Consider the following 18128-nt stretch of genomic DNA (forward strand, 5'->3'; position numbering starts at 1 on the left):
AGTTTCTGGCCATTCTGTAATTACTGAGGGTCACTGTCATTCACGAAACATGTTTGGAGAACCCAGTGGGGTCTTGATATTGTGTTATTGAAAACAAGATTGATAGCTCATCTTCTGCCATATGTTACCACTTAATGGATTCTCTTCTGACTTACCTTGAGCTTCTGCCAGCCAAGGAGATGCCACTAGACTTGCATTTCATAACACAGATTCAATCAGTGTGATGAGATGGCTGTCTACCCCGAGTAGGTCTTCCTTTAGTGTTCCTATGGCCACTGACCTGCAGGCTGGGAAGCCCATTCTTTTACTCAGTCTTTCTCACAAGATTTCTCTCCTTGGGGAAGGCCTTTTTCTGAGCAACAACTCACACAGCTTATACAGCTTCTAATGAGCCTTTAAGCTGGAAAAGTTACCTTCATAATGAGGTCAGAGTATTTACAAAGGAGCAGGGGAGACCAAGCTGATGGCTACTCAAAGCAAAAGTCCTTTGTGTACCTGGCAAGAGGTGGTTAATTGATCACTGGGTACTTTGAATACCAACTGTAACTAATATACTTTGCTAATAATTATGGAGAGATTCAAAAAATTATAAGTCACGACCCTCAGAGAACTTAGAATCCAATTGGAATGATGATTTATGTGGGAAAACAACTAATTCTACCAGGGAGTAAATAAAAAGATGGAAGCAAAACAATAAATACTCCAGGATTTCAAAGGAGGGAGAGGTCTCTCTCTGTTGGATTGATGATTAGGGGGGCTTCTTATGGGCATGGTGTAGTTTAACTGTGACTTAAAAATTGCAAGGGAGTAGGTGGGAAAAAGGGAAAGATGTTGGGACAGGGTATAAGGGTGGGGAGCAGTGTTAGTCCTGTCAGCCAGAGATGCAAGTGCATTAAATATTTAGAAGGACTTTGAGTGGTCCAGTATAGCAGGAGGGGAAGGTTTTGATCAGGAAGATTAAAAAGACAGGACTAGATAATTCAAATAACCAGTTGTGTGTTTTGTGATTTATTTGTTTTTGTTTTTTTAATTATAGGAAATTGGTGAAATGTCAAGACTGACTAGATATTTGATTATGTTGAAGTTTTTGGGGTTTTTTGGTGGGATGATGGTATTGTGGTTGTGGGGTTGTTTTTTTTTTTTTTTTTTTTTTTTTTTTTTTTTTTTTTTGCAGTACGCGGGCCTCTCCCGTTGCGGAGCACAGGCTCCGGATGCGCAGGCTCAGCGGCCATGGCTCACGGGCTCAGCCGCTCCGTGGCATGTGGGATCCTCCCGGACCAGGGCACGAACCTGTGTCCCCTGCATCGGCAGGCAGACTCTCAACCACTGCGCCACCAGGGAAGCCCATGGTCGTGTTTTAAAAGAGGAATCCTTGTCTTTTAGAGACATGTACTGAAATATCTGTGGGAGAAATGATATGATGTCTGTGATTTGCTTCAAAAGAATCTGAGAGAAACAGCCAGGGCAATGGTTGAGGGTTTAAAGGAAACAAGGTTGGCCATGAGTTGATAGCTGTTGAAGTCAGAAGATAGACACGTGTATCAATTCACACATAATGTTAATTAGTTCTCTTTACTTTTGTGTATGTTTGAAATTTTCCATAATGAAAAGTTAGGGGGGAAAAAAAGATGGGATGGGACAGATAAGTGTGCTTTTGTTTGATTGCATTTTTCACCTCCCTTATTAATTGTACACACAGTTTAGTAACCGGACCCATCTCCGGGACCTGCAAGAAACAGAATAAGGGCAGTGGATCTCTAGCTAAACATGGCCGTCTGGTCCCCAATGGCTGGGGCCACCCACAGCCCAGGACCAAGGCAGCTCACCTTACTGGTCTTGGAGCTTCTGGAAGCTCACTCTAAACTACTACATCTGAGGAGCCCACCCAGTCATCTGGAGTGTGGTAGATGAGGAAGGGGTCTTTTGCCGACACTACATGCTTCAGAGAGTCAGGTGGAAACTCAAGAGACTTTTTTTAAAAAAATAAATTTATTTATTTATTTTTGGCTGTGTTGGGTCTTTGCTGCTGTGCACGGGCCCTCTCCAGTTGCAGCGAGCGGGGGCCACTCTTCGTTGTGGTGCGCGGGCTTCTCACTACAGTGGCCTCTCCACTGCAGAGCATGGGCTCCAGACGCCTGGGCTTCAGTAGTTATGGCTCGCGGGCCCCAGAGCACAGGCTCAGTAGTTGTGGCACAAGGGCCCAGCTGCTCTGTGGCATGTGGGATCCCCCCGGACCAGGACTCGAACCCATGTCCCCTGCATTGGCAGGCAGATTTCCAACCACTGCGCCACCAGGGAAGCCCTCAGAGACTTTTTAACCCAACTCTTCATTGTAGATGAGGAATCTGAAGCTAGTGAAGGGAGGTGCCCAAGGTTACCCACGTTGGGGAGTGGAGGCAGAGCCCAGACCAGAACAGTGGTCTCACCTCCTTCCCTGGTGCTCTTGCCCTCCACCAGTTGGCCTCATGCTTCCCAACCACTAAGTCTCAGACCTCTTATTAGATGTGGTCTCAAGGTGACCACTCCCTAGCCATCAAACTATGAACTGTGGTTATCCATTCTGAAGAATACAGCCAAAGAGGTAAAAGACCCCTAACAAAGCACATTTTCAAAGAGTTAAGCCCAAAAATCACAGAAAAATGAAATAAAACGTCCCCTGAAAAACTGTGTGAAGAAAAAAAAAGGATACGTTGCAGATCACAAATGCATTCTGGCATCTATGAAACTGGGGTTATCTAAACCCAAGTTTGTGAAGATATACTGATCTAAATGGGAGAGGAAAGGAGAGGGTAACTTTATGTAGGGATTGGTAACCATTGGTAGATTTGATATTGGATCTCTGTGATATGTTTGTATTTCTACTTAGTCTTATGCTGTTGCATCTGGATTTCAGCCTGAATAACTCTGATTACATTCTCAGTGCCATTAAAACTCACCATGTGCGTGCTAATTACAAATTCATGTTGAAACGTGCATAATTTGGATATAAGACAGTGCGGTGAAGGTATGTCCACGTGCACCGCACGGCAATGCAAATGCTCCTTATTCCTTATTTGTTCCTAAATAAATGCCTCCCAGGGGAAAGCCAAGGGGCCCCAGAGCATTTTCTTCCCATTTCTGCTTGGGCAACAGGCCTTTGGTTCATTTCCTTCTTTACCAGGTGCCTGGGTATTCCCAAATCCAGGGTGATTCATATGATATTTTTCAGGCTCACCAACACCCATAAGAAAGAGAGTGGGGTGAATAGTTGACACCGTCGAGGGTAAGAAATGGCAGGAAAAATGATCTCCACCTCACTGTGCAAGTTTACAACGTTAATTTGCCTTGGCAGGGCCCAGCCGGGTTGTACTTTGCATTCTTTCCAGTGGGTGCTTAGGGAGGCCCTGCAGGAAATACAAGGCAGGGAAGGAACACATTGGAACAGCTTGCGCAGATGAGAGGGCTGGGAAGGTGCATCAACCCAGGCATGCACACGGGCTTGTTGATCATGGCTAATTAAAATGTTCCTATAGCTCCTCTATATTTGCTCTGAAAAGGCAACATTTCAGAGAAGATTGCTTAGCAGAGAACATGGTAACCAAGTTGCAGGGTGGAAAACCATAGAATTAGAGGTGATAATGGTAAAAGTCCCAGGTATTCAGCATCATAATGCTAGTTTTTTGCAGACTGATGCTGTGCTAGGAGTGACCCCAAAATGGTTATTAAAATAGGCCAAAACAACTGATTTTCTCATTCATATTCATTTATAAATTACATAATGAAGGAGTTTTTGGCAATTAAGTAACCAATGAAATAACCTCCAGATTGTGTTACTGCTTGTAGAAGAATTTGAGTCTTTAATTGGAAGCAGATGTTCACGTCTGAATCCGGTTTTCCCTAGACAGCTCTTCCTGGATCACCCCCTAATTTCTCTATTTGCAGCCCCTAATTTCTGCATCCTTTGCTGTTTTTGTACTTTCACAACATTTACTCCTATCCATAAGAAGGTTCTGTGCCAGAAATTCAAACCCCATGGAACAAAAAATCAGAATCCTAAAGAGAGTATGGGGTCTGCCTTCACTTTTTATGAGAATGGGATCCACACCTTTATTTTCCAGGGTCTCAAATTCATGATTATACAGAAGACCCAGCTTTTTTCTTTCTTTTTTTTAAATTAATTTATTTTCTAGTTGAATTATAGTTAATTCACAATGTCATGTTAGTTTCAAGTATACAGCAAAGTGATTCAGTTATATGTGTGCGTGTGTGTGTGTGTTATAGGCATTACAAGATATTGAGTAGAGTTCCCTGTGCTATACAGTAGGTTCTTGTTTATCTGTTTTACGTACAGTAGTGTGTATATATTAATCCCAAACCCCTAACTTATCTTGTCACCCCCGGCCCATCTCTTTTCTTGCTTCACCAAGAATATCTTAGTGTACCTTTGGGTAGCCCTCTTGTCGTGGGACTTAGGCTGAAACCCTCAGTACATCCTAGGGCACTGCTGGCTCTCCAGCTGTGTGTATGATCATGTAATGAAAAATGACAACAACAATGACTAAGTGGTCACTCTGCCAGGGGTTTCAAAAGCATTCGTTTTTAAAACTTTGAGCTGCTGTTAGGTAGATAGTACCATCTTTATTTTAGAGATGAGGTTCCTAAGACTCCAAGATGCTAAGTTCCTCACTCAAGGTCACAGAACTGGCTACAGACAGAGTCATGATTTTAGAAACATCAGTCGATTCCAAGTCCCAGGCTTTTCCTTCCACGTGGACTCTGCACACAGTAGGGAAGGTGCCCTCTGCTTCTTCTTGGCTTTTATGGCATCCTGTGTGCAGTATGATGACTATTTTTGTTGTCCTCTCTTATCCTCAACTGGTTCATAAGGGCTTAGGCTGCATTCCTGCTTAGCAATAGAGCTTCAGGAAGCAAGGCTAGAGGAAAAAGAAGGAGGTAGCAGATGGAAGTTGCCAGTGACGCTTAGGAAGGCAGCAAACACTTGCTTCATTCTTTTCCTGGTGAATTTTGTTTCCCTTACCCACAGTGCTGCCAAAGCAGGTTAATTTAAAAGGTAACATCTAGAAACTTCCTTTTAATCATTCTTCTCCCAGTTTCTCTGTTTCTTCTCCTCCCTCCTTCCTTTTGTTCCTCACTTCCTCTCAGATTTTTCTGTGATGAGGACTTAAATATTCACAAACCTAGATAAAATGCTTTGGAGGATGTTCAGTCCTGGTGTTTTCAGATGCCTCCATCCTCAAAGTACAGTTCCTTAAACCCCTGCTTTTGCCTCGCACCAGGGCTCGTCTGATCTCACACCATAGCTTCCTTACCTTTTTCTCTGCCCCTAATGTTTCTCTAGTCAATAATGGGGATTATTAGCTAATAAACACTAAGCTCATTAACCCAAAATTGACTGTTCTGCTGGTTTGGGGCACTTCTTGGTGAGACAGCCCTTCAGTTGTTGGTAAATTTCAGTCATTTATTTGACAAGAATTTATTGAGTTCCTTCTGTGTACAAGGCACAGGTCCTGAACTGTATCAGAGTATAAGATAGTCATAGTTTCTGCCCTCATAGAGTTTTACAATCTCATGGGAACTTGGAATAACTAAATAGGCAATTAATGTATTTTGTGGTAACTTGTGTGATGAGAACATTCAGTGCCAGGAAGCAGTTGATCTGGACTCACAGAACCAGGGAGAGTTTTCCAGGGCAAGCGCTGTCCAGCAGACACTGAAGGCCAAAGTCACTGTAACAACCTCCTCACTTTGTCTTCCTTTTGTCCACCTACTGTGGGCTCTCAGCACAGCAGATGGAACGGTCCTCTGCTCCAGGTGCTGCAATGGCTTTCAGCTCCCCTAGAGAAAGGGCCAAAGTCCATACCATGGCCTATGGCTCCCTATGTGTTGGGTCTACCCAACCCTTCTGGCTTCTTCCCTTTCAGCTCTCCTCCCTGCTCCCTCTGCTTCAGCCATGGCCTCCTTGCTGTGCCTTGAACTCTTCAGGTCTCAAGACCTTAGCATTTGCCCTTCCCTCTGCCTGGAGTACTCTTTCCCCAAATATCCCCAGGCCTCTCCTCAAATGCCACCTTCCCAGTAATGCTTTTAGTGACCACCCAGTCCTCATCATTGCTGGTACTCCCTGCCCCCCTTTCCATGCTTCCTTTTTCTCAACAGCACTTGGCACATTCTGATGTATAAGTTATTTACTTGTTTGTTGACTGTTTCCTCCTACTAGAATATAAGCTTCCTGAGTGCCTGGGACAGTACAGACAGATGCTCAGTAGATACTTTTTAAATGTTGAATGAACACATGAATGATGCATTTCTGGCATACAACTAGAATCATATATGAAATTAACCAAATCATCCTGAGGGTTTTCATGAAGAATCAGCAAGCCGACTATATGTTAAAACTGGTATGTGAAGCATATAAGTGCATACTCATTCTACCAAAAATACTCTGTTATAATATAATGCTAGTCTAGTTTCTATTCTCAAGAAAATAAGGGGTTTTTTTAGAATAAGTTTTATTCAGTGGTAGTCAACCAGGTAAAGGTAGCATGGAGGTTGTTTCCGATAGAGGAAAATGCAAAAGCCAAGAGTGTGTGGCACACTTAAGAAAATGAGAAATAGTTCTCTGTGTTTACAGGTAGAGTTTGAGGAGAGAAGTGATGAGAGAGAAGGCTGGAGACAGGACTCCATCATTTATGGACTCAAATGCTCTCTTAAGAAACTTGGGTATTCTCTTGGTATTGGGTATTCTCTTCTTTGTAGACAGTGGAACCCATGTTTACATGTTGAAAGGTGTGAAGGCATGGAAGGCTATGCAATTCAGAAAGATCTCTAGTCTCCTGGTGGAGAATGCACTGGGGGGTCAAGAATGGATAGTTGAGAACAGGTGGAGCTTGCCTTAGTAATCAAGGCATGAAACGATGAAACCACTGAACTTCGGGTATTGGAAAAAGAGATGCCATGAAGGGGGCAGATATTATCAATAGTCTGGATATGGAACGTGAAGAAATGTGAGGCATCAAAGAGGATGCCCAAGTTTCTGGTTTGGGGAGCAAAATAAAGATAATGATGCATCAAGATAATGATGCTTCCATTATCTAAGATAGAGGAAAAGGGGAGAAGATGGAGGATGGGAGAGGAGGCAGATGATCTAGAGTCACCATGTATAGTTGTACAGGGTGTGCACTGCCCAAGAACACCTGGCTAAGGTGAAGGAATGAAGACCAGAATCCATTCCTTCATCTATTCACCAACCTGTATCTGGTCCAGAGCTGCATCTGCCAGGAAAAAGAGTTCCCTCTTTCTAATTACTACAAAGTCACCACAAGGGCTAACCACAGGCCTGAGATGAACTTGCTTTTGAACTTGTTACATGTGCAGTGTTTCTGGTATAACGAAATAGAAATGTCTATTGAAAAGTTAGGCATACAGGTCTGGATCCCTAGAGAGAGATCTGAGCTGGAGATTCAGAGGTTAGAGTCATTTCCTTGTTGAAACCATGAGTGGATGACCTCCCTTGGGAGAGTAAATAGTGAGAAGGGAATAGGTGTTGGTGTCAAGTGACAAATACACAGTGTGGATCACACCTTCTGTTGTTATTCTATGGGCACTTGTTGGAAACAAAGCACCTTGGTCAATACCACTGTTGGAGTTGTCTCATTGGACAAATATGGTGATTGTGATTCTGTCATACTGGGAGTGGAGGAGGGCATGTTGTTTCCCATTGTAGAATTATTAAGGTAAATGGATCAAGTAAATGTTTAGAAATCTCAAAAGAGCCTTCTTAGCATACGTGGAGTCTCCTTTTAAAGCTCTTGGAGAGGGCTTCCTATTTTAACATGGCCAAGATATGTAACACGGTGATATTTCTTCCTTGTATGCATCATACACATTAAATGTATTTTTACTATTTATTTATTTGCTCTTGTAGTATTCCATATGCAGTGAACCTCTAATAGAGCTGTCTAACCCTGGAGCCAGTGGATCCTTGTTTTTTGTGACCAGTGATGATGAATTTATCATCAAAACAGTTCAGCATAAAGAAGCAGAGTTCCTTCAGAAGCTCCTGCCAGGCTATTACATGGTAAGTAACTGCACATAATTAAAGCTTTGACTTAAGGTTTAATTACTTTCCTCCACAGTTTTCTTTTATATGTTTTTTTCAGTGGCTCTTTGGCATGTTTCCTTCTCTTTGGTGAGGTGTATTTTGCATTTAGAGTATACTATGACATTCGTTGAATAGATTTTTAAAAGTAAGTAGAACTGAGTAGTAGAGCATAGCTGTTGACTGACTCAGTCCCGGGCTTACATCCCACTCAGCCATCAGCTAACTATGTGAATAAGGTAAGCTCTGAGCCTCAGTCTCCTCAGTCTTTGAAGGCTGGGAAACACCTATCTTGCATGGTTGTCGTAATAAAGAAAGGATCTAGGATGTAAGATAAAGGAACCAATGCATTGCAGAGCTCTTTGCCGCAGTACATAGCACTTATATGAGTAGTTAACATTCATTGAGGGCTAAACTCTGTGTTAAAACACAGCTGTAAGTGCTTTGCATACAGTAACTCATTTAATTCTCACAGCATCTTAGATACTTCAGTCATTGCCATTTTATAGATGAAGTAGTTGAGACAAAGATAAATGGAATCACTTGCCGAGGGTTATTTAGCTAGTGGGCTGTAGAAGTGGAGCTTGAATACAAGCAGTAGGGATCCAGAGGCTGCATCTTTAACCCCTGCACCATGTACTGGCATACATTCCATATTAGCTATTCTTAGCCATTACACTTCAGAATTGAGGATTTCATCAGTTAAATATAATGTGGTAATCGCCTTCCATGTAATGTTTTAGAGACAAAGAAACAATAACCTAGCCCAGGTGGATTTGCTAGACATTTAGACCAGATTTTTAAGAAATAAACACTTTTCCTCAGTAGTTTTGTCATTTTCATACCGCTGGTTTCTTTGTACTTTCATAGCAGTTATTAATTTTTTGTGATTAGAATGGCTACAGGAAGAAGTTTGGATTTCAGAAGCCCCAGTTCTGCCATTCATTTGCTATGAGAGGTGATAACTGTCATCTTTGTTTCAAAACAAAATTGATGAGATATGCCACTTAGTATGTAAAAATATTATTTAGTTCCAACATCAGATAAGACAACAATTAAATGCTATAAATTAGTCCCACATATAAATATAGGAATCAAAAATCTAAACAAAAATATTAGTGGGCAGCATATACAGATTTTAAAAGGTTTTGATCCTGAACAACACTGGGAAATATTTTTTAGCACAAATTATCTACTTATGTCAGAGAAAATAGAAAATACAGAAAAGAAAAAAAATGCAACCAACTATATTTATTTTCTCAGAAATACATATTACTAGTATTTGGTATATCTCTTTTCAAATGTATTCTAGTTATATACAGATTTTTAAATACTTTAAAATGGCAATCAAACTGACAGCACTCTTTACTAATCTGCTAGGTGAGTAAATCTTAAACTTCTATACTTCTAAGCTTAGATAGAGTAGTCTCTTATTATAAAACTACATTGTCCAATATTGTAGCCATTAGCCATATATGGCTATTAAATTTAAATTAATTAAAATTAAATAAAATTTTAAAATTTAGCTGAACAAGTAATTTTATCCCAATCATGTAAGCTAGTATAACAAACAATAGAATTCATCCCACTAAGAAGAAGAAATGTGAACATTATGTGGTTGTCCATATAGAGATTGAGGAGAAATTAAGGCACTCAAAGTTCAGTATCTTCTCTTAATTCTTAAAATTGGCATGGAAGTTTTTAACATAATAAGTAAATAAATGAACATATACATATTATACATTTATCAGTCTCCAAGAGTTCACATAATGTCTCATGGAGAAGAACAAAAGCTCTTTCACTGGAAGTAATAGAAAAAGTAAGGATGCCCTCCATCAATGGTCCTTTCTGACATATTTGCTAAAATTTCTATCAATAACTTTGAGTACAAAAAAAAAGAAAAGTATAAATACTGTTCTCTGCAAATTATACAATTGAAAATGAGCAAAATTTCAAGAAAATAAGCCAGTAGTTTCTAGAGGTAATGAGAATCCAGTAGATTTGGGGGATATATGATAAATCTACAAAATCTATCATATTCCATTATGTAGATCATATAAAGTTGGAAGTTATAAGGGGGAAAAAAGAATCCCATTCATGATGGCAATAATTTTTTTTTTTTTTTTCTTTTTGTGGTATGTGGGCCTCTCACTGTTGTGGCCTCTCCCGTTGCGGAGCACAGGCTCCGGATGCGCAGGCCCAGCGGCCATGGCTCACGGGCCCAGCCGCTCCGCGGCATATGGGATCCTCCCAGACCGGGGCACGAACCCGTATCCCCTGCATCGGCAGGCGGACTCTTAACCACTGCGCCACCAGGGAGGCCCGGCAATAATTTATAATGATTATTATTAGAGAAAAAATACATAAATGAAGACATACTATAATTCTGATTGGGAAAGCAGATATAACATATGAACAACAATCCAAAAAGAATTCTTGTAATAAGAACTCAAATACTTACGTCTATAAAAACAAATGAACAAGACCAATATGAAGGAAACTACAAAATGTTATTCAAGGACATAAACAAACTTCTGAAATAATGAAGAAATGTGCATCATTCCTGAGCTCAGAATTGTAAACATTTTAATTCCCCCCATACCAACTTATAAATCCAGTCAAATTCCAATCAAAAATTCCAACAGGGGGCCTCCCTGGTGGCGCAGTGGTTAAGAGTCCACCTGCCGATGCAGGGGATACGGGTTCGTGCCCCGGTCTGGGAGGATCCCATATGCCGCGGAGCGGCTGGGCCCGTGAGCCATGGCCGCTGGGCCTGCGCATCCGGAGCCTGTGCTCCGCAACGGGGGAGGCCACAACAGTGAGAGGCCCGCGTACCGCAAAAAAAAAAAAAAAAATTCCAACAGGATATTTTTCCCTGAACTTGACAAAGCTGGCTCATTTGAAAGTGAAAAGAAATATTATTTTAAGAGCATTTTAAAAAATAAACAGTGGAAGGCAAAAGTTGACAAACTTTTGGACAAGGAATGGCAAAACATTTTCAGGAAAAAAGAAAAATGGTGGGCCTGCCGTAACATACACCAAAAATATGTACATCTATAGTAATATTAAAGATGTAGCATTAGTACAGTTCTAGACAGAAAGATTAATGGATTCAAATAAAGAGTCCAGAAATATTTGACATTTTATTGTATGATATAGGAGGGACTTAAACACAATTGAGAGAGGACAGACTGTTCAACAAATGGTTACCCATTTCGGAAAAAAATTAAATCCCCTATTTCAGATCTTTCCCACACACAAAATTGCTTCCAGGCAAGGGAAACAAAAGCAGAAATAAACAAACAGGACTACATCAAACAAAAACACTTTTGCACAATGAAAGAAACTATCAATAAAATGAAAAATGAATGAGAAGAGATATTCAGAAGTGGTATACATGATCAGGTGTTAATATCAAAAATATACAAAGAAGGGACGGTCCAGGATCCTGACAAGTTGCAGCGGGGATAAGGGAGGAGGGGGGCGTTGGCTGCTTCTTCTAGGTGCTAAGGCATGCAGGTGGACCTGGATCCAAAGGAGCCTCTCCATATCGACCAGGCCCAGAGAACATTGCCCAGCTGGAGGACTGAGCAGAGCACAGAAGGCTGGCCGCCCTGTGCCTTTAGATTGGAGAAATTAACCCATCTATATGTAAGGATCTTGGTGCTTAGGCGAGGTGTCAAGACTGAGGCTCTGAGGTGGGAGAGCCGAGTTCAGGACATTGGACCACCAGAGACCCCAAGCCCCATGTAATCTCAAGAGCTCTCCCAGAGATCTCTGTCTCAAAGCTAAGACCCAGCTCCACTCAATGACCAGCAATCTCCGGTGCTGGACACCCCATGCCAAACAACTAGCAAGACAGGAACACAACCCCACGCATTAGCAGAAAGGCTGCCTAAAATCATAATAAGGTCACAGCCCCCCAAAACACACCACTGGATGCAGTCCTGCCCACCAGAAAGACAAGATCCAGCCTCATCTGCCAGAACACAGGCATCAGTCCCCTCCACCAGGAAGCCTACACAACCCACTGAACCAACCTTAGCCACCGGGGGTAGACACCAAAAACAACGGGAACTACGAACCTGCAGCCTGCAAAAAGGAGACACCAAACACAGTAAGTTAAGCAAAATGAGAAGACAGAGAAATAGGCATCATATGAAGGAGGAAAGTAAAAACCCAGCAGACCAAACCAATGAGGAGGAAATAGGTAGTCTACCTGAAAAAGAATTCAGAGTAATGATAGTAAAGATGATCCAAAATCTTGGATTTAGAATGGAGAAAATACAAGAAATGTTTAACAAGGGCCTAGAAGAACTAAAGAGCAAACAAACAATGATGAACAACACAATAAATGAAATTAAAAATTCTCTAAAAAGAGTCAATAGCAGCATAACTGAGGCAGAAGAACGGATAAGTGACCTGGAAGATAAAAGAGTGGAAATAACTAATGTAGTGCAGAGTAAAGAAAAAAGAATGAAAAGAATTGAGGAGAGTCTCAGAGACCTCTGGGACAACAGTAAACCCACCAACATTCAAATTATAGGGGTCCCAGAAAAAGAAGACAAAAAGAAAGGGTCTGAGAAAATATTTGAAGAGATTATACTTGAAAACTTCCCTAATATGGGAAAGGAAATAGTCAATCAAGTCCCGGAAGCACAGAGAGTCCCATACATGATAAATCCAAGGAGAAACATGCCAAGGCATATATTAATCAAACTATTAAAAATTAAATACAAAGAAAAAATATTAAAAGCAGCAAGGGAAAAGCAACAAATAACATACAAGGGAATCCCCATAAGGTTAACAGCTGAAATTTCAGCAGTAATTCTGCAAGCCAGAAGGGAGTGGCAGGACATATTTAAAATGATGAAAGGGAAAAACCTACAACAAGATTACTCTACCCAGCACGGATCTCATTCAGATTCGATGGAAAAATTAAAACCTTTACAGACAAGCAACAGCTAAGAGAATTCAGCACCACCAACCCAGCTTTACAACAAATGCTAAAGGAACTTCCCTAGGCAGGAAACACAGAGAAGGAAGAGACCTACAATAACAAACCCAAAACAATTAAGAAAATGGTAATAGGAACATACATATTGAGAATTACTTTAAATGTAAATGGATTAAATGCTCCAACCAAAAGACAAAGACTGGCTGAATGAATACAAAAACAAGACCCATATATATGCTGTCTACAAGAGACCCACTTCAGACCTAGGGACACATACAGACTGAAAGTGAGGGGATGGAAAAAGATATTCCATGCAAACGGAAATCAAAAGAAAGCTGGAGTAACAATTCTCATATCAGACAAAATGGACTTTAAAATAAAGACTATTACAAGAGACGAAGAAGGACACTACATAATGATCAAAGAATCAATCCAAGAAGAAGATATAACAGTTGTAAATATGTATGCATCCAATGTAGGAGCACCTCAATACACAAGGCAAATCCTCACAGCCATTAAAGGGGAAATCGACAGTAACGCAATCATAGTAGGGGACTTTGACACCTCACTTTCACCAGTGGACAGATCAACCAAAATGAAAATAAATAAGGAAACACAAGCTTTAAATCACACATTAAACAAGATGGACTTAATTGATATCTATAGGACATTCCATCCAAAAACAGCAGAATACACTTTCTTCTCAAGTGCTCATGGAACATTCTCCAGGGTAGATCATTCCTTGGTTCCAAATCAAGCCTTGGTAAATTTAAGAAAATTGAAATCATATCAGGTATCTTTACTGACCACAATGCTATGAGACTAGATATCAATTACAGGGAAAAAACTGTAAAAAATACAAACACATGGAGCCTAAACAATGCACTACTAAATAACCAAGAGATCACTGAAGAAATCAAAGAAGAAATAAAAAATACCTAGAAACAAATGACAATGAAAACACGACGACCCAAAACCTATGGGATGCAGAAAAATCAGTTCTAAGGGAGAAGTTTATAACAATACAATCCTACCTCAGGAAACAAGAATAATCTCAAACAACCTAACCTTACACCTAAAGCAATTAGAGAAAGAAGAACGAAAAAAAAAAAAAAACAAATTTAGCAGAAGGAAAGAAATCATAAAGAACAGATCAGGACAGTCCGCTGAGAGAAGCGGAGAAGCCAGACTCCAGCCTAACTGGTCGAGAGGCATAGCTGTTGTCTGGTCGAATCACCTCCTTTCCTCAGATTTCCTTGAATTCTGCTAGAGTCTTCGCTTGTGTGTGATTACCTGCCTATTTCTCTTCCTCCTGAAGTGAGAACTCGGAGACCATGTCTGCAGAATTCTTTTCATCTACAAGAGAGGAAGGAAGCCCTGGCTCAGGAGCTAGTTTTAGGTCCAATCAGAGGAAGATATTAAACCTGCTCCTGGAGAGAGATACTTCCTTTTCCATCAGTTCAGATCTCCCTAGAACCCCAGTGGAGAAGAAACTTTTTGGTGATTCTGCAAACCTAAGCATTTTGTCTGGAGAAACCCCCAAACGTTGCCTTAATCTTTCGAATCTTAGCAGCGGGGAGATGTCTGCCACTCAGTTTACCACTTCTTCAGATCTTGATGAAACTGGTCACTTGGATTCTACAGGACCTGAGGAAATACAGTTAGCTGGGATGAATTATCACCAACACCTTGTAAAATGCAGCCCAGCACAGCTGCTTTTTAGCACTCCGAATGCTTTGGACCATGGCCACAGGAAGAAAGATGCAATATGTAGCTCATCCGCAAATAAAGAGAATGAAAACAGCACTTCAAAGCCCTTGGAGTGGAGGGTACCCAGGAACCTGAGGTCTCCTCTTTTTCTACTGGACAATGGAAACTTGGTGGAAAGTGAAATGAAACATCTGGACAGTCCTATTACTACAGTTTCAAAATTAGATAAAAATCCAGAGCTAGGAGAAAACCAGACAGAGGAGATTTCAGATGAATTAATGGAGTTTTCTCTGGAAGATCAAGAAGAGGCCAAGGCATCTGTGAACAGGAGCTGCCTGTATCACTCCTCTTTATTGCCAGACAGTTTGAACAGTCTAAGACTGAAGCAGATGGTAAAATGCAAGGACAACACAATACCAGATAAAGTAAAAAAGAAGTATTGTTCTAGCCACAAAGAGCTCAGGAAGGGCTTAGGTATAAAGAAAATGGTCTCCCTCTGTGACATTAGTATGACTCAGATGCTGGAGGAAGATTCTAACCAGGGGCCTCTGATTGGTGATTTCTCCAAGGTTTGTGCACTGCCGACCGTATCAGGGAGACACCAAGATCTGAAGTACGTCAACCCAGAAACAGTGGCTGCCTTGCTTTTGGGGAAGTTCCAGGGTCTGTTAGAGAAATTTTATATCATCGATTGCCGCTATCCATATGAGTACCTGGGAGGACACATCCAGGTACCGCTCTCTGAGACAAGAGGATAGGGCTGTGAACCAGTATCCTGCACTGTACTACCCAGAGCTGTATATCCTCAGAGGGGGCTACAGAGACTTCTTTCCAGAATATATGGAGCTGTGCGAACCACAGAGCTACTGCCCTATGCATCACCAGGACCATAAGGCTGAGCTGCTGAGGTGTCGAAACCAGAGCAAAGCATGGGAAGGGGAGCGGCAGCTGCAGGAACAGATTGCCTTGCTGGTGAAGGATGTGAGCCCATGATACCAGATCACCCACTGGCTGCCTAGGACTCACCAAAAGACACTGTAGAAACCCTGAGCAGAAAGAGGCCATCTTCTATGCAGCTAAATCCAAGATGTTAAAAGATGTCAGAAAACCAACAGGCTGCCAAACTACTGAAATCCCAGGCCTGGGGACTGGTTAGGTGTCAGTAGAGCTGCTGGCTGGTGGGAAGTCCTGGAGCTGGCTCTATAAGGCTGGAGCCTTGGGTTGCAGAGAGATTTGTGTTGCTTCAGGGAGCTGTTGCATTCCTCTTACTAATTGCTCGAGTCTCCTCAGAGGTCAGCCACATCTTTTTCCCCGTGGGCTTCTGGCTATTCAAGAGAGAGTTGCCCATCTTCTTTCTCTATATTTTCCTTCTTTGTTTCCCTCTCTCACCTTTTTTTAAAATGGGAAAATAAACATTGAAGAATGAGAAAAAAAAAAGAAAGAACAGATCAGAAATAAATGAAAAAGGAATGAAGGAAACGAGAGCACAGATCAATAAAACCAAAAGCTGGTTCTTTGAGAAGATAAACAAAATTGATAAACCATTAGCCAGACTCATCAAGAAAAAAAGGGAAAAGACTCAAATCAACAGAATTAGAAATGAAGAAGGAGAAGTAACAACTGACACTGCAGAAATACAAAGGATCATGAGAGATTACTACAAGCAACTCTATGCCAATAAAATGGACAAATTCTTAGAAAAGCACAACCTTCCAAGACTGAACCCGGAAGAAATAGAAAATATAAACAGACCAATCACAAGCACTGAAATTGAAACTGTGGTTAAAAATCTTCCAACAAACAAAAACCCAGGACCAGATGGCTTCATAGGTGAATTCTATGAAACATTTAGAGAAGAGCTAACATGTATCCTTCTCAAACTCTTCCAAAATATAGCAGAGAGAGGAACACTCCCAAACTCATTCTACGAGGCCACCATCAAAACCAGACAAAGATGGCCACCTGATACCAAAACCAGACAAAGATGTCACAAAAAAAGAAAACTACAGGCCAATATCACTGATGCACATAGATGCAAAAATCCTCAACAAAATACTAGCAAACAGAATCCAACAGCACATTAAAAGGATCATACATCATGATGAAGTGGGATTTATCCCAGGGGTGCAAGGATTCTTCAATATATGCAAATCAATCAATGTGATACACCATATTAACAAACTGAAGGAGAAAAACCATGATACTCTCAATGGATGCTGAAAAAGCTTTTGACAAAATTCAACACGCATTTATGATAAAAACCCTGCAGAAAGTAGGCATAGAGGGAACTTACCTCAACATAATAAAGGCCATATATGACACACCCACAGCCAACATCGTTCTCAATGGTGAAAAACTGAAACTGTTTCCACTAAGATCAGGAACATGACAAGGTTGCCCACTCTCACCACTATTATTCAACATAGTTTTGGAAGTTTTACCTACAACAATCAGAGAAGAAAAGAAATAAAAGGAATCCAAATCAGAAAAGAAGAAGTAGAACTGTCACTGTTTGCAGATGACATGATACTATACATAGAGAATCCTAAAAACGCCACCAGAAAACTATTAGGCTAATCAATGAATTTGGTAAAGAAGCAGGATACAAAATTAATGCACAGAAATCTCTGGCATTCCTATACACTAATGATGAAAAATCTGAAGGAGAAATTAAGGAAACACTCCCATTTACCATTGCAACAAAAAGAATAAAATACTGAGGAATAAACCTACCTAAGGATACAAAAGACCTGTATGCAGAAAACTATAAGACACTGAGGAAAGAAATTAAAGAGGATACAAACAGATGGAGAGATATACCATGTTCTTGGATTGGAAGAATCAACATTATGAAAATGACTGTACTACCCAGAGCAATCCACAGATTTAATGCAATGCCTATCAAACTACCTATGGCATTTTTCACAGAACTAGAACAAAAAATTTCACAATTTGTATGGAAACAAAAAAGACCCCGAATAGCCAAAGCAATCTTGAGAAATAGAAACAGAGCTGGAGGAATCAGGCTCCTAGACTTCAGACTATACTACAAAGATACAGTAATCAAGACAGTATGGTACTAGCACAAAAACAGAAATATCTATCAAAGGAACAGGATAGAAAGCCCAGAACTAAACCCATGCACATATGGTCACCTTATCTTTGATAAAGGGGGCAAGAATATACAGTGGAGAAAAGACTCTTCAATAAGTGGTGCTGGGAAAACTGAACAGCTACATGTAAAAGAAAGAAATTAGAACACTCCCCAACACCATACACAAAAATAAACAAAAAATGGATTAAAGACCTAAGTGTAAAGCCAGGCACTATAAAACTCTTAGAGGAAAACATAGGCAGAACACTCTG

General features: G+C 40.8%; 2 protein-coding genes across 2 annotated transcripts in view; both read left to right on the forward strand.

Moving 5' to 3' along the window:
* PIP5K1B (phosphatidylinositol-4-phosphate 5-kinase type 1 beta) overlaps positions 1-18128 on the forward strand; it is a 214206-nt gene that overhangs the window by 60716 nt on the left and 135362 nt on the right. Inside the window, exon 5 of the mRNA XM_060102269.1 lies at positions 7922-8074. Within this exon, the coding sequence (XP_059958252.1) occupies positions 7922-8074 (153 nt within the window). The remainder of the gene's footprint in view (positions 1-7921; positions 8075-18128) is intronic.
* LOC132492057 (M-phase inducer phosphatase 3-like) lies at positions 14248-15870 on the forward strand. Its single transcript, XM_060101240.1, is given in 2 exon segments — positions 14248-15501; positions 15503-15870. Coding segments are annotated over 2 exon segments (1368 nt in total). The 5' UTR covers positions 14248-14386; the 3' UTR covers positions 15756-15870.

The sequence above is a fragment of the Mesoplodon densirostris genome, chromosome 6, assembly GCF_025265405.1.
Source record: "Mesoplodon densirostris isolate mMesDen1 chromosome 6, mMesDen1 primary haplotype, whole genome shotgun sequence".
Lineage (NCBI taxonomy): Eukaryota > Metazoa > Chordata > Mammalia > Artiodactyla > Ziphiidae > Mesoplodon > Mesoplodon densirostris.